The sequence below is a fragment of the Epinephelus fuscoguttatus genome, linkage group LG23 (assembly GCF_011397635.1).
Source record: "Epinephelus fuscoguttatus linkage group LG23, E.fuscoguttatus.final_Chr_v1".
Lineage (NCBI taxonomy): Eukaryota > Metazoa > Chordata > Actinopteri > Perciformes > Serranidae > Epinephelus > Epinephelus fuscoguttatus.
The window spans coordinates 29108381-29125286 of NC_064774.1; the positions used below are offsets into that span (position 1 = coordinate 29108381).

Below are 16906 nucleotides of genomic sequence, written 5' to 3' on the forward strand. Positions count from 1 at the left end.
GAGAGAGAGGGGCTGAAGGAATCAATTCTTGGCACGCAGCTCTACAATGAAATGAGATTTTACCTGTTTTAAATAGTCAAATTTGCAGTAAATTAGTGGTGATTGGACAAAATTGCAAGTTTGCAAAGAATTCATGGGGGAGTGACTGAATTTGCATTATTTGTTGCGATCGCAACATGGCAAAATCCTTCTTCAATTTTAAAAATTTGTTAATTGCTCCCTTTATCTGAAGCTGGGCATCACTTTATTAGTGATGACAGAAAATGTAATTATTCAAACACAAGATTTGAGGAGAAGGTTGCTGAACAATGTCAGTGTTTGGCAAAACTTATATTGGTTTGCCAGCATAATAAAAGGCTTATATTAGAAAGTAAGGCAATAATGTGTTTTGTCTTCACTAATATATATAAATAGGTGTAAGTATATCAGTAGCCAGGGAATTACTTACATTTATATTCATTTTTCATATCTCTGTTTACATAGTTTTAAGCGCATATTCTTAGACTTGAAAAATAAGGGGTAATTTTGAATCGGTTTACTTGCTAAAAAATCACTCAATTTAAACTATTACTTTAGATCGAAGTATAGTTACAGTAGTAGTTGCCATGGTAAAGTTGAACACTGCTCTTGCCTCATTAAATCACAGAAAACTAACCATCAAAAGAAACTTTAACAATGTGGAGAACATGACAGAATGACTAACAGCACCAAAGATGAGTCCCTCAACAAGACGTTTTAGCTGTGATGCACAATGCTGCTGAACAAAAAAAAAAAGCAATTTTTCATTTTTCTTTAATATTTAATTATCTCAGTGGCACTACTTATTATCCAAATATAGTTCCACTATTTGTTTGGATTACATTCTTTCCTTTTAAAGTGCAGTTATTAGTTTGGTGAATGCATTATTTAAGAACCAAATATTTATCAAATATTTATTTTTAATATAGCCCTTTTGCCATAAAAGTAAAAAAAAAGTATGAGTTATGAGCATTTTCTCAACAGGTTTTTTTTTTTTTTTTGGCAATATCACTGCAACACCTTATTTATTGCTGCCTACAGGCCGACTCTCCAGCACATTTTTCAGCAGCTTTAATGTTAATCAAACTATGATGTTTTGTGTTTATGCCATTACCCCCCACTGCTGTGTAACTGTTTAAATAAAACACTGCATTGAAAACTGCAGGCATCCCTGTTTTAGCTATGCCAGCATGTCAAGCCATAACCATTTGTTCAGCTCAGTGGAGAAAGCAGAGTCTCCACTGATCAAATGAAAGATTTTAAGTGTAGTTGATATTAAAGGTCAGTGGGTTACAGGCTAGGTTAAGCTGATGTTAAAATTTTCAAGCCGTTTTGATAAGCCAAAGAAAGGACTGTACCAAATTTTACCATGTGTCCCACTTGACTCAGCAGCCTCTCTGGAGTGCATTTCACCTGGCTGAAACTGTGTATCTGTGAAGCACTCTGAGTTACATTTACTTGTATGAGAAGGTGCTATATAAATAAACATGATCTGATTCGATTTAGAGCGGAAAATAACGGCACTGTGTCCCAACAGACGACTACCGTCCGGCTATCCTGCAGCATGGCGTAACATCGGAGCTCTCTGTCCACACAGTGTTTTAAATATGTGCTTCTGTTAACAAACCAAGTAGCTATTAGGTGTGTGCTCAAGATAAGACTGGACACGTAAACAATTCAAGACAGGTGAGTAGCCTTTTTGCTATGTCACTTTTTTTTAAAAACAAAAAATACTGTATGTTTCATATTGTAATATTTACTGGAAATGACATATACTTTAGCGGTCAGCAAATAGTCTCGCTTGTTATTAGCGATGGTAATTAACCTTAAAAGATACTTCCAGCTGTATTTTGGTTGATGTAGTTGAAAAAATTTCATGAATCAGCCGTTCCTAATCCATTGCAGTGCTTTCAAAGCGAGCAACAGATGTAAATAGAAACACAGCGTCTGACTTAAGTTTGGCTCAAAACAACGCTGCAGCCTCTTCCCTCGGCTTTAAATCTAAAATGTCATCATACTGGCACAGTTTTAGTTTTCTTGAGAGACTGACAGTGCTGACGAAACTGATGTCATGTCTCCTCGTCAGCTCAAAAAACACAAGCACTTTAGGAAACAAATACAGCCTCTCTGCCATCCCCCCTCCCACCTCTACTGAATTTGAATCTCCTTGGTGTTGCAGACATCGACCTGAGCTTGGCTGTAAATTGCAAACAGCCTGTCAGACACTAGTATTAGTCAGTTTATAAACATAAAATTATGTTAATATTGCTTCTCACTAATGCAATTTAAGTTGGATTTAGTGCTGTGACACTGTCAACACAGGTTGCTGATGTAGGCTACTTCTTAATTTTCCAGACTGAACTGCCAAACCGCAAATCGACCCATCTCTAAATAGGCAGTTATATAGTGCAGGAACACATGTTGATGGGTTTCCAAGAACAAAGATTATTTAATGCCATGTGAAAAGACTAACAAAAATAGAATTTTGATGTTCAGTTTATCTGATGGTGATTTTCATGTGAGAATTTCTTCAGGCTCCTGTTGTTTAAGACAAAGATCTGGATATGAAGGACTAAAGACAAACTTCTATGATGATAAAATGATAAAAACAAGTGTTGGAGTAGTGATAATTTGTGAACCTCCTCAGACATTTGAAACAGAAGCTTTTTCATTCAAGGCAAGAGTTGGTCTATATATTAATAAAATGATACTGACATGTTTAAAAAACAAAAGCATACAGCATGCAGAATGATGTTGTGTTGGTTTCACACTTGTACTGCGCTTCACTGCACTTCTCAGTGTGTTTAAATAGCTCAGACCAAACACAGTGGCACGAGGACTCTATAAACTGCCCTCAGTGAGCTCAGACAGAGATGGCTATCTTGACCTGGACCTAGTCTATTACATTCGAGGTTAGATACAGATCAGGCTGGATATTCTCTTCATTTTCCCCACAGTATCTCCAAGGAGATCTACATTAAACCTGCCAAGAGACAATCTCCCAGGGCCTGGTTAATTTGATTCCCAGTATGCATCGTGCTGGCCTCTCCAAAAGAGGTGGTGGTGGCGGTGGGGGACTTCATTCACATGGAAACCAAATGGTCCGTGTGCAAAAGCATCTGCAGTTCCAAAGCCAAGGGGCTGAAAATGTTGGCAATTTAGAGCCATTAACTTGCACATTTTTTTCTATTATTGGAAACGGCAATTTTAATTATTTAAGGGCCTCTTAATTAGTTTGTTAAAGCTGAAACACCTTCAGGGCAGCTGTTTGGAGCAGCACTTGAGCACCTTGGAGACTGCTGTTTCGAGGAAATAGGCTACATCTATATTAGCATACAGCACAGGATACACTGCACAATAAATTGGACAGTTAATAATACTGTTAATTGAGTTTTATGAGACAGATACAACTACATATACACTGGATCGTTACCGTTTACTGTCACTGTACTGTAGGTAATTATTAAGTTGTGCATGGTGACCAAAGCAATATTATATTTCACAGCTTTAGTTAGCGTGCCTGCTGGAGTGAAAAAAAAAAAAAAAGTCCTATTTTATGCTGTTCATATCACCTATAAACACTGTTGGACACTGCATCATCAGAGTTGGAAGTGTGTATTTGCATATGGTAAGATACTTGCATGTGTCATTATCTTACTAATATTTTACCAAAATCAAGCTCAAATTGAGTTATGAGGTCTTTGACTAGTGAACACTGAACTACATGTTTTGTTTGTCATTGATTAGAACAGTCGCATCAGTAAATGCATCACATCACAGTATCATCAACTTAGAGGTCACAAAATTTATTGTAGCTATGTGGGCGCTCATTTTTTCCTGTTGTTGAGTACATTTGGCCAAAACCCCTGTTATAAAGGATTTAGGACAGTATGAGCTATATTTAGAAAGTAAATGTTAGACTAAACTCAGTGTTTCCCATACATTTATTCATTTATTGTGGCTCGCCACAGTATCAAAATGTATTTATTTATTTTTTTACTATTCAAAATGTGTTAAATCTTGTTTCATTCAAAGCTGCATTGATTTGGTCAGCCCCTCCTTGACCAGCTCTCGCCATCTCTGTTTATCACTGCGCATCCCAGAGTATCTCAGCCTCACTCCAAGCTGCTAGGAGACTATTCAGCGGTAGAAGAGTGAATGGCCTCAGTGTTTCTTGAGTAAAGAAAATGATGTACATATTCAAACACCCAGTTCTTTATTTAGCCTTTTTCTATTTTGTTTCTTTATTTAGTTCCTTATTTAGAAGTAAAATGAAATCGTCTTGTCGGTGTTCACCTTAAGCTCTACTGTGCATAGCATTTCATTCAAGATAATGGAGGCAGGATGGAGTTATGAGGTTTTGCTGACAGTTTGAGGATCCAATGCAGTTAGACAGAAGCTATTTTTACTAGTTTTAATTGGTTGAATATCTATAAAACCCACTGACAGACGTGACCAATACGGATGGGATAATAATCGATTCACCTAAGTACCTGAATTGATATACTTCAAATGCGGAGATAGAAAGAAGTTGCTGCTTTATTCTGATCTATGAGTTTATGAGGCACATGATATTTTATCATTTGACCCTGCTAAATCCGCAAACTTTTTTTTGCTGCCATTACACAGAGTAGACATAGCCCGCTGTTAACCCTGGAACTGGGGTTTGTGCCACCTGAATTCAAGTTCCAACAGCTGCTACTGAAGCTCCATTTCCAAAGCTCACACCTGCTCTCTTCCCAGCAAATAGTTCCATAATGGCTCTCCAGCTGATCCAGAACGTGGTGGCACGTGTACTGACAGGAATTAAGAAACAAGATCACATTTCTCCTGTTTTAGCGTCTCTGCACTGGCTCCCTGTAAAATCCAGAATTGAATTTAAAATCCTACTACTAACTTATAAAGCTCTAAATGGTCAGGCTCTGTCACATCTTAGAGAGCTCATAGTGCCTTATTATCCCACCAGAACACTGCGCTCTGAGAATGCAGGGTTACTCGTGGTCCCTAAAGTCTCCAAAAGTAGATCAGGAGCCAGAGCCTTCAGCTATCAGGCTCCTCCTCTGTGGAACCATCTTCCTGTTTCAGTCCGGGAGGCAGACACCATCTCCGCATTTAAGACTAGACTTAAGACTTTCCTTTTTGATAAAGCTTATAGTTAGGGCTGGCTCAGGCTTGCCTTGTACCAGCCCCTAGTTAGGCTGACATATGCCTAGTCTGCCGGGGGACCTCCTATAATTCACAGAGCCCCTTCTCTCCTGTCTCCTACTGTTGCTGTTATCATTAGTCATATTTCTACTGTTATACAAATACGACTATTATCCAGTCCCTACAGGATCTCGTGGCCCAAAACCCCCTGATTTTTTTTTACGGGAAATTGTGGCAAATGACAAATATTGTTAACTATAATTAGTTTCGAAACATGGACTCCAATAATGTTGCCAAAAATCCTGAGTGAATACTGTAGCTCTCAAACCAGACAATGTGACTGTAAAACAACATGTAAGCTACATCTTCTGTAAACATAACAATTTAATGCATTCAACACATATTGTATACATTTAAACAGTGCTAATTCTTATGTCAATATAGAGCGTTTCTCCATACTGCAATGGCATTAGCGCATTTGATGACGCGTGTGATGATGTTTCAAATGACCTCGCATGCTTGACGACTTCTGGTCGGCCGGAAAATGTGGAAAAATCGCGGGACTCTTGAAAAATTGCAAGCACCTGCAAATATTGCAGACTTTCGTTGAATTTGCATTAAGTTTTGCGATCTCAAGATCGCAATTTTCTGGAGGGACTGCTTTATGTATCATATTGTCATATGGATTACTCCAAATGCGTTATTATGGTCTGTTCTGTACGACATCTATTGCACGTCTAACCGTCCTGGGAGAGGGATCCCTCCTCAGTTGCTCTTCCCGAGGTTTCTACCGTTTTTTTTTTCCTCCGTGAAAGGTTTTTCCTTATCCGCTGTGAGGGTTCAAAGGACAGAGGGATGTCGTATGCTCTAAAGCCCTCGGAGGCAAATTGTGATTATTGATATTGGGCTTTATAAAAAAAATTGATTAATTGCCATGGGGTGCACAAGCTAACTTTGTCATCTCATTAGTGGTCTGATAAACAGAAAGAGAAAGCCAGAGTGGGGTGAGGCACTAAGCAAGTCAATGCAGTGAGTGCAGCTCTACAATGGAATAAGATGTTACCTATTTTAAATAGAAAAATGATAATTTATAATCGATGTTGTGATGGCTGCCACAAATAAATCCATGTATTGCAGGGGCAGCTACAAGTGGCAGTTTAAGGTCACTTAAAAAAGCATGTTGTTGTTTTTATTTTATCCATCGTTTTAATGTGTATTGTTTTTGGAAATATGTCTTTTGATATACAGTCTCTAGAAGTGTTTGATTACAATTTTTCCCATGGTCTAGTGGGTTAAAAAGTAGGTAAACATCGCAATAAATCCTAATATTTAATTGCAATTTTTGTTGGATCAAAATACTTAAAAATTGCAATACATGTTGAATCAGCACCCAGGTGTCACGACTGTACTAAATCGACGAGTAAGCATTTCATCCTGGCCATAATGACCAATAGCATTCATTTATAAAAGATAAAAATGAGAAAATGGAGATATGAGGTTGACAGCCAACAGCAACAACATTAAGTTTGTAGCTACATTGTCCGGGCATTATTTACCACCCAAGACTAGTTTGTAATTGTGTATTTCTTGCTACGCTAAAAAGATTTTTCATTGAATCTCAATAGAGCTTAATGCCATAATGCAGACTTATTTATTTTTATTTTTTTCCCCTTGGATGACTTTGTGGTCTGTGTCTTTAAATTCAAAAGATAACATATTGCATATGTGTGCACATTCCTTAAGGGCTATTTTGTCTGTTCTCTGATAAGACAAGCTCTGGGTAAAGGGCCAATAATACCTTGCTTGAAACTACAGACCTGAATCAAACTGGACCAAATGATGCATGTCAAACATAGTCAAACAAATGTTGTCTTTGCACTACTCTACTCTGGGAAAAAAGAGGATTCTCAATATTGTAATGCAATAACAACTATATTCATGTCTTGGCCAATAAAAATTAAAAATCAGCCTCAAAATCAGCAGATTAAGCAAGATAAGCCTCGATTTCTGCCTTTTTTCCCTGTTTTTGTGACTGTTGAGCAAACTGTACTTGTGGCCATAGCTCCTGCAAAATTAATCCTATCACAATGGAAGTTTGACCACAACATTTGGTCGAGGTCAATAGTGCACTGCCTTCAGCATAACTTTGCAATAGTTTTTTCAGCTCCCAAAAGTGAGCCCAAATACCTTATTTCTATTCTGCTGCTGCACTCACAGAATTTCTTCAGTCTAAAATCTAAACACATCGCATCATCTCAGTCTACTTTTTTAGATGCATGAACCAATTAGTGGTAAAATTATGTTGGAATGCAATCTCAGTGTCTTTCCTTTTATAAACATCCAACAAAATGACTTTTTTTTCTGTCAATACTATACTATACTAGAGATCTTTCTATTTCAACCTTTCCGAAAAAGTCCAAGGTAGTACAAGGTAGCATTATTTGCTGCATTTGTCTGAATTGAATGCATCAGTTTTATCCATATTCCTTAATGAGAATTTGTGTTTACTGCCATGATAGTTTACAAGGATGATGTTATGATGAGATTCACACTTAGAGCAGTGGGTAATGCCCAAAAATGCCTTCTCCATTTCTCAATTAAAATGACATTAGAATTGGTTATTTACATGTAAACATGATTCTGCAACAATGTAGGCCATTTTAATTACTTCTGTTGGTGATAACTGTTGTTCACAGAGTTCATGTCTGTCAAAGCTCCTCTTAAAAGATAATCACAATTTCATTGTTAAATGTAACCTGTGGCTTTTCCAATCATGTGGTCCAATGTGTGTGGTTGGCAGTATTCTTACACAGACTAAAGACAGACAGGCTGATAGAGATCTGACTGAAGCCTGAGGTTTGTCCTTCCTACAGCTGTGAAGGACAGCCTTGGGTTTGAGAAGAGACTGACATTGATTTCTTTGGCCTGGTTATGTGATGGCTGAGACACCCGCCTCTGATCGTTAACATTGACCAAACCCCCTCTTTTTTTTTTTCCTTTCTTTCTTTTTTTTGTTAAAATCATGGCTATCCTGACATGCAGGGACACATACATGGGTACAATTAGAAAAGGGAAGCTGGAAGGTGACTAAATCCTTCAGTGAAATCATCTAATTCGCTAACATGTCACACGTTCTTGCCTTTACCAAATAGGTTTATTGATTTTTCTCTTTTAAGATGTTTCTGGCCTGTCCATTGGGAACAAACACTGTATTAATTCTGGCTACAGGGTGATCAATATAAATGGCTGGCAATGCACTGTTTGATGACACCAGCATAATCAGCTACTTTACTTTGAACTCTGATAATATGGCAACCATCCCCCCCAGAGTTATTTACCTAGTTGTATTGTTTTTCATTGCACAGCCTTTATCTAACTAGCATGGATTAGCCCTGATGAAGAAAATGAAAATAACAACAGGAAAAAAGTACATATTGGTATCTGTACAGTAGTTGTTTTATGTTATCTCCTAACAGAATAATGCATTAGACCTCCGCTGGGTGCCTGCGGCCTATTTGGAGATTGTTTTTTATTACACAACTGTTTTTGAGAAAGTAATGTACGAGAGAGAGGGAAATGTGATGCAGTCAGTGACATGCACATTAAAGCAGCTGAGCTGTGCTTGTGATGGATTCCATTTATTTTCTACAACTTGTTTCCTCACCTTATCTTTCACAATCCGAACCCTTCTTCTCTCTCTTTAAAAAAGAAAAAAAAAAAGCTAAGGAATTTTCAGTTTCAGCCACCTTTCAAGTTTAGATCCTGCTGCTTGTGTGAGCCAGGCAATGCACAGCTATGCCCTGGACATGGTGTCTGAATGTCTGATGTTGAGATCAGGGCGTGTCTCAGGGGAGATGATAGAGACGGATAGGTCCTCTAATGTCACATTTTCCATTTTTCTGGTATGTTCTATCATCTTGGTGTGTGCTCATCTTTACAAGCGAGTGGCTGGAGAAAACAGTCGGCCCAGTTTGGGATTGACTACAGACAGGGATCAGAGTTAAATGGCAGCAGGTTGTGGAAGATCATATATGGAGGCAGAGTCGAGACTACATAAAGATGAAGGGATTGTGGTCATGATTCATCTGCTGGTGGCAGTGAATGTCTGATGGGGATAGAGAAATATATTCTGCCTTTGTGTTGAGCCATACAGGAGCAATGAACTGGCAAAGATCTTGCTCGATGATAGTTAAAAAGTGATGAGAGAACACATTTTACACAAGTTTTCTCCCGGGGTGAGCTCTGCAGCAGAGCTGGGGCTGAAAGTATGTCTGATTTGCCAGAGGTTATAGATAAAGATGATGCTAATTAAGAGTAAAGGTAATCTCAATTTTCATAATTTAGCATGAATCACTGAGTAACAAACTGAACTCAGTGCTGGTAGTTTAACTTAACTTTATATATGCATCTTGATTTAAGTGGTAAAAATACCAATTAGCCATTTTTTGTGTTGTTAAGTACTGGAACTTCATCCAGTTTGGGGCCATAAAACGAAAAGAATAAGAAAGACAAGAATGATTTAAATTTTTATTTTACCTTTGCTTCTCTACTGTAATCGACCCTTTGCTGAGTCTCACCCCTCAAATGCAGTCTGGCCAATCAAAGTGAAACATCAGCCGGCTCCGACAAGGGTCTGACATCGACATGGCTGTGCTCCATAGACTGTCATGCTATCATTTCAGATCTTCTTCATTTTCAGGCTGGTTTTGTGGATTTTAAGCAAAACGTTGTGCATGGGGCATGTATACGTGAGATATACAGATATGTGTCCTCCCTGTCCAAAACCAAATTCAAACCCTGAAAAATTTCGGGTTAACTAGCTAGTGAACGGATCACCTACTGAATGTACACACACGTTGCTTTTGATATTTAATGATTATAACAGTGACTAAACACCTACCCTGCTCTGTGGGAACCAGTGAAGGGAAGCAGGGAAACTTTGCAGATATTCTGCCAGCTCTGTGTGATCACAGTGTGTGCAGATGAACAGTGTCTGGCTTTCCCCGCAGCTCTGCGCCCATCTGCCAGTGAAGGTCTGGGCACTGACAGGGAGCTCCAGGAAAAGCCAAACACCATTCATCTGCATACACTGCAATGACAAACTTCTGGATAAAAAATGGCAAAGTTTCCCTTTATATTTTACTGTCTTCTGCTTCGTTTGCCAGGTGATGCCGTGGTTCACATTTACACTGTGATCTGTAGGCTTTAGGATTTTACTCTTTTCATCTTTTAAACCTCTTTTTGCTGCTTAGTGAGTTTGACATCCTGGAGATATCCATCACACAGAAATTGCAGGCTTCTGTCTGCTTCTTTCTGAAATTGCTTTTTTTGTTTTTCCAAAAATTTGATAATATTTCTTTAGGGAGTACAGTTAGTTACAGTGTGGGCTCCCTGCTCGCTCCAACAGCTTGATGGACCATCACAAAGGGGCAAGGTTTAGGGAAGGGTCAATGAACCCCCTTCAAACCACCACCCTCTTTTCTTTAATCCTGACCACTGTGACAGCATGCCCAGTCAATGTATTTGTCAAGCAGAATTTGTAAAACTAAATCTGAACATAATTGGTATCAATTAGTCAAAAGTATTGGTTATTACTACTTAATAACTTACGTTTAGAGAAGATGTTGCTTGCTATTTTAGAAGTTACCTGGCTAACCAAGTAATCCTGCTTGATGAGCTGATGGATACTGCATACATAAACACAGCTGACATTCCTATTCTTTTCAATGTATAATGCCGTATTTTACTTTTCTGGCTCATATATGACCTGTGAACAAGTGGGTACTTTTTGCAATAAACTCATCCGAGTGGCCCGGCATATTTTGTTTCGTATCACATGAACTTTGTCAATGTAATCCTTTTTTACAAAGTAGTGTGAACTATTTTCTTAGTAGTTTCAGTAAAACAAATTAGATTTCTCCCTAGGGTAGCTTTGTCTAGCCCAACTTCTTGCAGTGTGAAGTAATTGGCTGGCAAATAATGGCCAACTCTGTCTCATTCTGAAGTCATCACATACCGGTGCTTGGGCAGTGACTTCCACATCAGACACAAATTAAAAAAGCTGTCCTTTCACATTGGCATGATATGCAGCTAAGCGCTGTCAGTGTGTGACATCGCCTGATGCCGTCAGGGGTAAACGAAGCTGGACAACAATGGAAGTTAAGGGGGTGAAAAGTCTGAGTAGGGCGGGTGGGAGGAGTAATGAATTGGTCCAACAATCCCTGACTGTTACCTGGGAGGCAATTCATTGTGTTGTACCAAAGAACTACGTTTACTTTGAAAGAGACTATATGTAAACTGTACATTTCCTGTGAAAACATGTATTTTGAAAAGAAACAATGTGTGTACCATGCTGAAGTTGGCACAGCGTCCCTGAGCGTCAACAACAGACACATCCAGGCTACCAACTGCACATCATATATCCACGTGGAAAGTCCATGACCAAGCAATGATATGTGATGAGGTCAGAGTGAAAATGTGTTGATATGCGTTTAAAAATGCTTCCCCGACACTCCCAATTACTGCCATGCACACTTATTTCATGTATTTTAGGAGTACAATTCAGAGCATTATTTTTTTCCCCCCAAATTTGTTGTATTACTCAACAGTCCAAAAGAAAAATAAATTGAATTTTCAATAATGAAAACAAAACAAAATAATTAATACAAGCAGCAAATCTTCCCATTTGAGTTGCAGGAACCATTACAATTTGGTATTGTCATGCAGTATTTGAAATAACTTATCAAATGGTTGCAGATTTTTAATTTTATATTATTTGTTTATTTCTTGTTGTTGTTGTTGATTGACTAGTCAATTAAATGACAAATAACCCATCTTTGGTTGGCAGAAAACTTAATTCGAGTCTGAAACACTCAGACACACTCGCACTGATATTTTTACTGTATCCTACAGAGGGAAGTATGAACTTTGTAAGAATAAAGACAACTTTAAGTAATACATAGGTTATGATGATGTACATTTTTGGCCTGTAGATTCATGACCTCGCAAAATAAATGTGATTAAACTTAATTAAACACAGAGACCAATGGATACTGGGTATGAGCTACTATATCTACTTGTAATCTGTCAGGCACAATTTCACCTGCAGTGGTAGAACTGACAACCATGGATCTTTTTTTTTTTTTAATTTTATGTAATAAATCAAATTTAAATTCTCACTCCAAATCATTTGACACATAGGTTTGCAGACTAATGATAGACGCTACAGTTGACTTTGATTCAGCTGCTGCACTCAATCAATTTCTTCACAGCAGTAATTAAGGTTCTGATATAATATTATAATGTTTCGCTCCACTTTATGTGGAGCTAAAATCCAACGAATGAACAAAAAGACAAGAAAAGGTGATTTGGGAGCCAGTTACTGGGCAAGGTGACAAATGTTTCAGCAGGGTTCACTGAAAGTCAGAGTGAGCTTTTAAATCCAAGGTGAGTCACTCTCTAAATGTGTCAGTTAAACCAAAGCTTCAGTATCTTGACATGATGGGGAAAACAACTTGAGATTAATCAGTGAAACAGAGTGAAGGGCTGAGTTGGAGGAAATGGGTTGTTGATCCAGTCTGCCTGGATCACGGACTATGATGGCAGAAGACAGGAAGCTCTCTCCACACCAGTAAAGGTCAGAGCATTCACTGGCTACTGCACTTGTTCACTTACTTTCTCTCTTGTGAACTTTGCTTTAACACTTTTTATTTCCATGGACGGCCCTCGCAGGGAGGCCAGAGGCAGAGAAAGGTCAGAGAATGAGGAGAACATAACTGTGAGGAAGTAGTAAATAGTCAGCCTGGAGCTTGGTGTGTAGTGGTAAATGCCTTTTGGCTGCAAGAGTATACAAAATCACAAATTTTCACATAAAATGTCTGTTGCTCATGATTTGAATATCCGAGGATGAGGAGAATAAAGTGTGAAGGATAGAGAGAGGTGTGGTGTGGCAGAGATTAAACAGCTGTGGTGTACAACATAGCATAAAAAATAACATCCAGTGTTCATAGCAACATCAGAACAATTGCAGACACATTTTATCATGAAAAGTCAAACATATAATTTAAGCTTGAGTCATAACTTGAACTGTAGCCCTTTAAATCAGAATGCCAAACAATGGGAATGTCAGCAGAGTGGTGAAGAGAAACTCTGCACATTCGACAACACTTTCACCTTGAAGTGTTAGTGAATGGGGGTGTGGACACATTTTGCTTTTGTAACTTTGACCAACACATTTCCAATAGAATCAGCATTTTTTTTTTTTTTTTTTTTAACTTTCTGTTTAAACCCAAGCAAAAGGGATAGCAGAAAAGTGTTACCTTCAGCCCCGGGGGTCAGGTCGTCGGGGTCAAAGGTGGTCAGAGGTGAAGGTCCAGGACGTGAGCCATAGGACAGGACAAGGGGTGGGACACACATTGGTGGAGGTCACGGAAAAGCACAAAGACATGGCGGCAGGGAGAGGGAGGAGAAGCAGGAGGCACAACAAAAAAAGATGGAGAGATATGGAAGGAGGAAGAAGGGGGCAGCAACAGGGGAGGATGTTGCAGAGAGTTAAAAAGACAAGGAGGGAATTGGGAAGAAATGGAGGGACATGGCACCGAGAGAAGGTAAAAAGCAGAGGAGGAAACTGGGAGGGAGAGCGGCAGTTCCGAGGGGTTGGGAAGGGAAAGAGGCTGAGTCAATTCCTCTAAAAAAACAGAACTAAAATAAAAGGAATGAACCCATACCTTGGTCGTTTAACGTCAGGTGCGCCAGACCTTGAAAGGGAAAAAACAGAAAAAAAGAACAGAAAGAGGAAGAAAAGAAGGTCATAAAAGGCACGGGAAGAAAAAAAGCATTGTCACAACGTTGGACTGCAGTTTGTGACAGACATCCTGGGGCAGACTTGGATGTCAGAGTTCAAATCAAAGGTAAAAAACAAGAAAGAGAGATAGAGAGAGAGAGAGCGAATAGTAACAGAAAACAAGCAAACACTTCTTGAGTGAGGTGTGGGGGGTTTAGAAAAAAAAGCATTTTCATTTGGCGCAACCCCCGAAGGCTATTGCTCTCACAAATGCTTTTTTTTCCTCTGGAGTACTTATGGAACACACAGAACTGTTTGGCAGAAAAAGCTTGAACTGAATTCCTCATCTCTTACTGTACACAAATCATAAAAAAAGAATCGGAGCTCTGCAAGGTCTCACACAGAGAGGGTCAGAGATAAACCTGGAGAAAAAAAACCCGCTACGGGATAAAGTGTTTTGTGTTGCCTTTAAAAACTCAAAGCCAAAGATTATTCTAACACAGATGTGGGTATCCAGCAACACAACACCAGCCCAAAATATTTAGTTACTGTCTCTATTACTGTAGGCTATAGCACACACATCTTGCCAAAAACACAGATCAATAGATTTCAAAGAAAGATGTCCACAGTGAGATCCAGCTGTGGTTGGTGAACAACAGTTAACATCAAATAGCAAATCCATCCATCAAAACATTCACAAAATCAATACTGTGTAAAATTCTTAATAAATCATCTTTTTAAGGTCCTAATCTCTCAAAACTCACTGTCAACATCTACCGTCTCCAGATAATCACTGTAGCCAATCAAGTCGCAGCACAATGGCCTCAACAGAAATAGCAACCACATTTTCAAAGCCGTTATTAAGAGAAATGACAACCCAAACAAATCCTACTTGTTGAAGGTCATTCATTTAACTAACTGGAGTAAAAACAGTGAAAACAGAACAAAAGGACCTTACTGTCTCTGATAGACTTTGTTGTACCACCACAAGGAATTTTGTGCTACATAACTGTGCATGTCAACATGCACACTCCTGTCTAGACTGTGAGAAAATGAAAATAAAGATTCTTAAGCGGTAGTAGAGAAGCAGGGTTTACAACCACAGTGACCTAAAAACATAAGAAATTAGTATAAATCAATTATTGAAAGATAAGGCTTTCATTCTGACTAAAATTTCCTCACTTAAATTTGAGTAATTTATATCAAAAATGTCTTTAAATGGGATTTGTGGTCTTAACAGGGACGTTTATCCTATATAATACCTCTGTTTAAAATATCAGCCTCCCTAGAGCACCTGTTGAGGAAGGCTACTGCACAGAGGATCATCAGGGAGAAACGCCTGGCAGGAGCGATATAATAACATATCTCCTCAAAAATTATAGGTGACAGGGGCAGTGCACTGTAAACATACACTGGCATGTCTTGTCGTTAGAATTCTTGGAGGCAAACCTTGAAAAGAGAAATAGAACAAAAATGAAACATGGACTTAACTATGGCCTAAAGCAAGGTTTATTCCCAAATAAACTGAAAGGCTAAAGCAAATTGGATTTAACCCCGGGCAGCACATATCAACAATATTACGTCTGTTGGACAAGAAGTCCCAAAAGGTCAAATCGATTCAAGCAAACCTGTCTTTTCATTGATCAGTACCATTTCAAACGTAAGGCTCTCTGCACTACCAACAAACAACAACATCAAATTAACCTCTTACAATCAAGGAAGTACCGTGGTGCAGCCTTGGAGTGCTTTACTTGTGTTTGGAATATCACCATTTAAAAGCATGAACAAGGGTCCAATATACAGAAAATATTCTACAGTAATCTGCTATAAAAGCTATTTGCTACATAAAAGACCCTTCAGACTTGAAAGGACTTACATCACTGCTGGCTGCAGTTTATGAATGTTTTAGCACAAGATTTAGCTATTAAACATGTGAATATTTTATATTTGGAATTGTTTCCTCGGTGCTTGAGATTCATAGTTTGGTCCTGTATTGCTCTACATATACAGCAGTATGACCTTTTTTTCCCCAAAGGAATGCAGGTATTCTGTACTCACTGTTTTCTGCAGCCGATTTCAGAACTGTATAAAGGAGAGACAGTCTTTAAAAAAGCATGAATCAATGCCAAAACGTCAGTTTCCAAGCACAGCAAACTCACCTGGGTTCGTCTGTATGACATTTAGACAACGAACTACCAAACTGAGGTGCTCGACAGCTAAGGTTACTTAAACATTCAGTTGCTGCTTTTTTCTTGCAGGCAAACAAGAAAAAGATAGTGTCTAATGTCTCAGAAAACAAATTAACACTCAACTAGGGCTAGCTGCAGCCAGAATGCACAAAACATGTCCATGCCACCACCAGCGAGTGAGTAAATCAGGATGCAAAGCTCAAGCTCAAATGACTCTTGACTACAAGCTGTTCCTATTGTCTTCTTTCTTAATAACATCTGTGATTCAGGGGCAGAGGAAATGTACAGGCAGAGTGTTTTATTTATCTGGCTGCAGTCCGTTTCCTGCCGGCCCTTTGCAGGGAGTCCAATCATTCTCACTCTGCCTCCCTCTGTTTTTGTTCCCTTGCTCATAATCCATTAAGGAGATAAGGCGAAGGCTCCTGCAATGAAACAGAACGGTGCTGTCGCTGCATACCAAATCATTCAAATGCCCCCACCCCACTGCCTCGGCTTCATCCAGCTCAGGCAGGCAAAAGACAGTGGCATGATTTTATGGTAGAGGAAGACGAGAAAAGGCTGGAAAAGAGAGAGTAAGAAAAGGAAAAGAGGGATGTTGTCAAAAGGCATTTTCTCAGCCAGTGTTAACCAGAGATTTACAGACAGGTGTGCAGCGCCATGGCTGAGAAAAGCCAAAAATCAATCAAAAGGAGAAATTCATTCCAAGGTATCGTATCAGGAAATTAATAAGTTGTGATTTGATCCGTGTAACGTGCCAAACTTTTCTTTTCAC

General features: G+C 38.9%; 1 protein-coding gene across 6 annotated transcripts in view; it reads right to left on the reverse strand.

Annotated features, from left to right (window-relative positions):
* Positions 1-16906, reverse strand: part of nrxn2b (neurexin 2b) — an 812698-nt gene that overhangs the window by 595389 nt on the left and 200403 nt on the right. For 5 of the 6 annotated variants that reach the window (XM_049567815.1, XM_049567811.1, XM_049567812.1 and 2 more), the window contains exon 4: positions 13890-13919. The exons of the other annotated variant lie outside the window; for it this stretch is intronic. In XM_049567815.1, coding sequence (XP_049423772.1) covers positions 13890-13919 — 30 coding nt within the window. The remainder of the gene's footprint in view (positions 1-13889; positions 13920-16906) is intronic. 6 annotated transcript variants of the gene reach the window in all.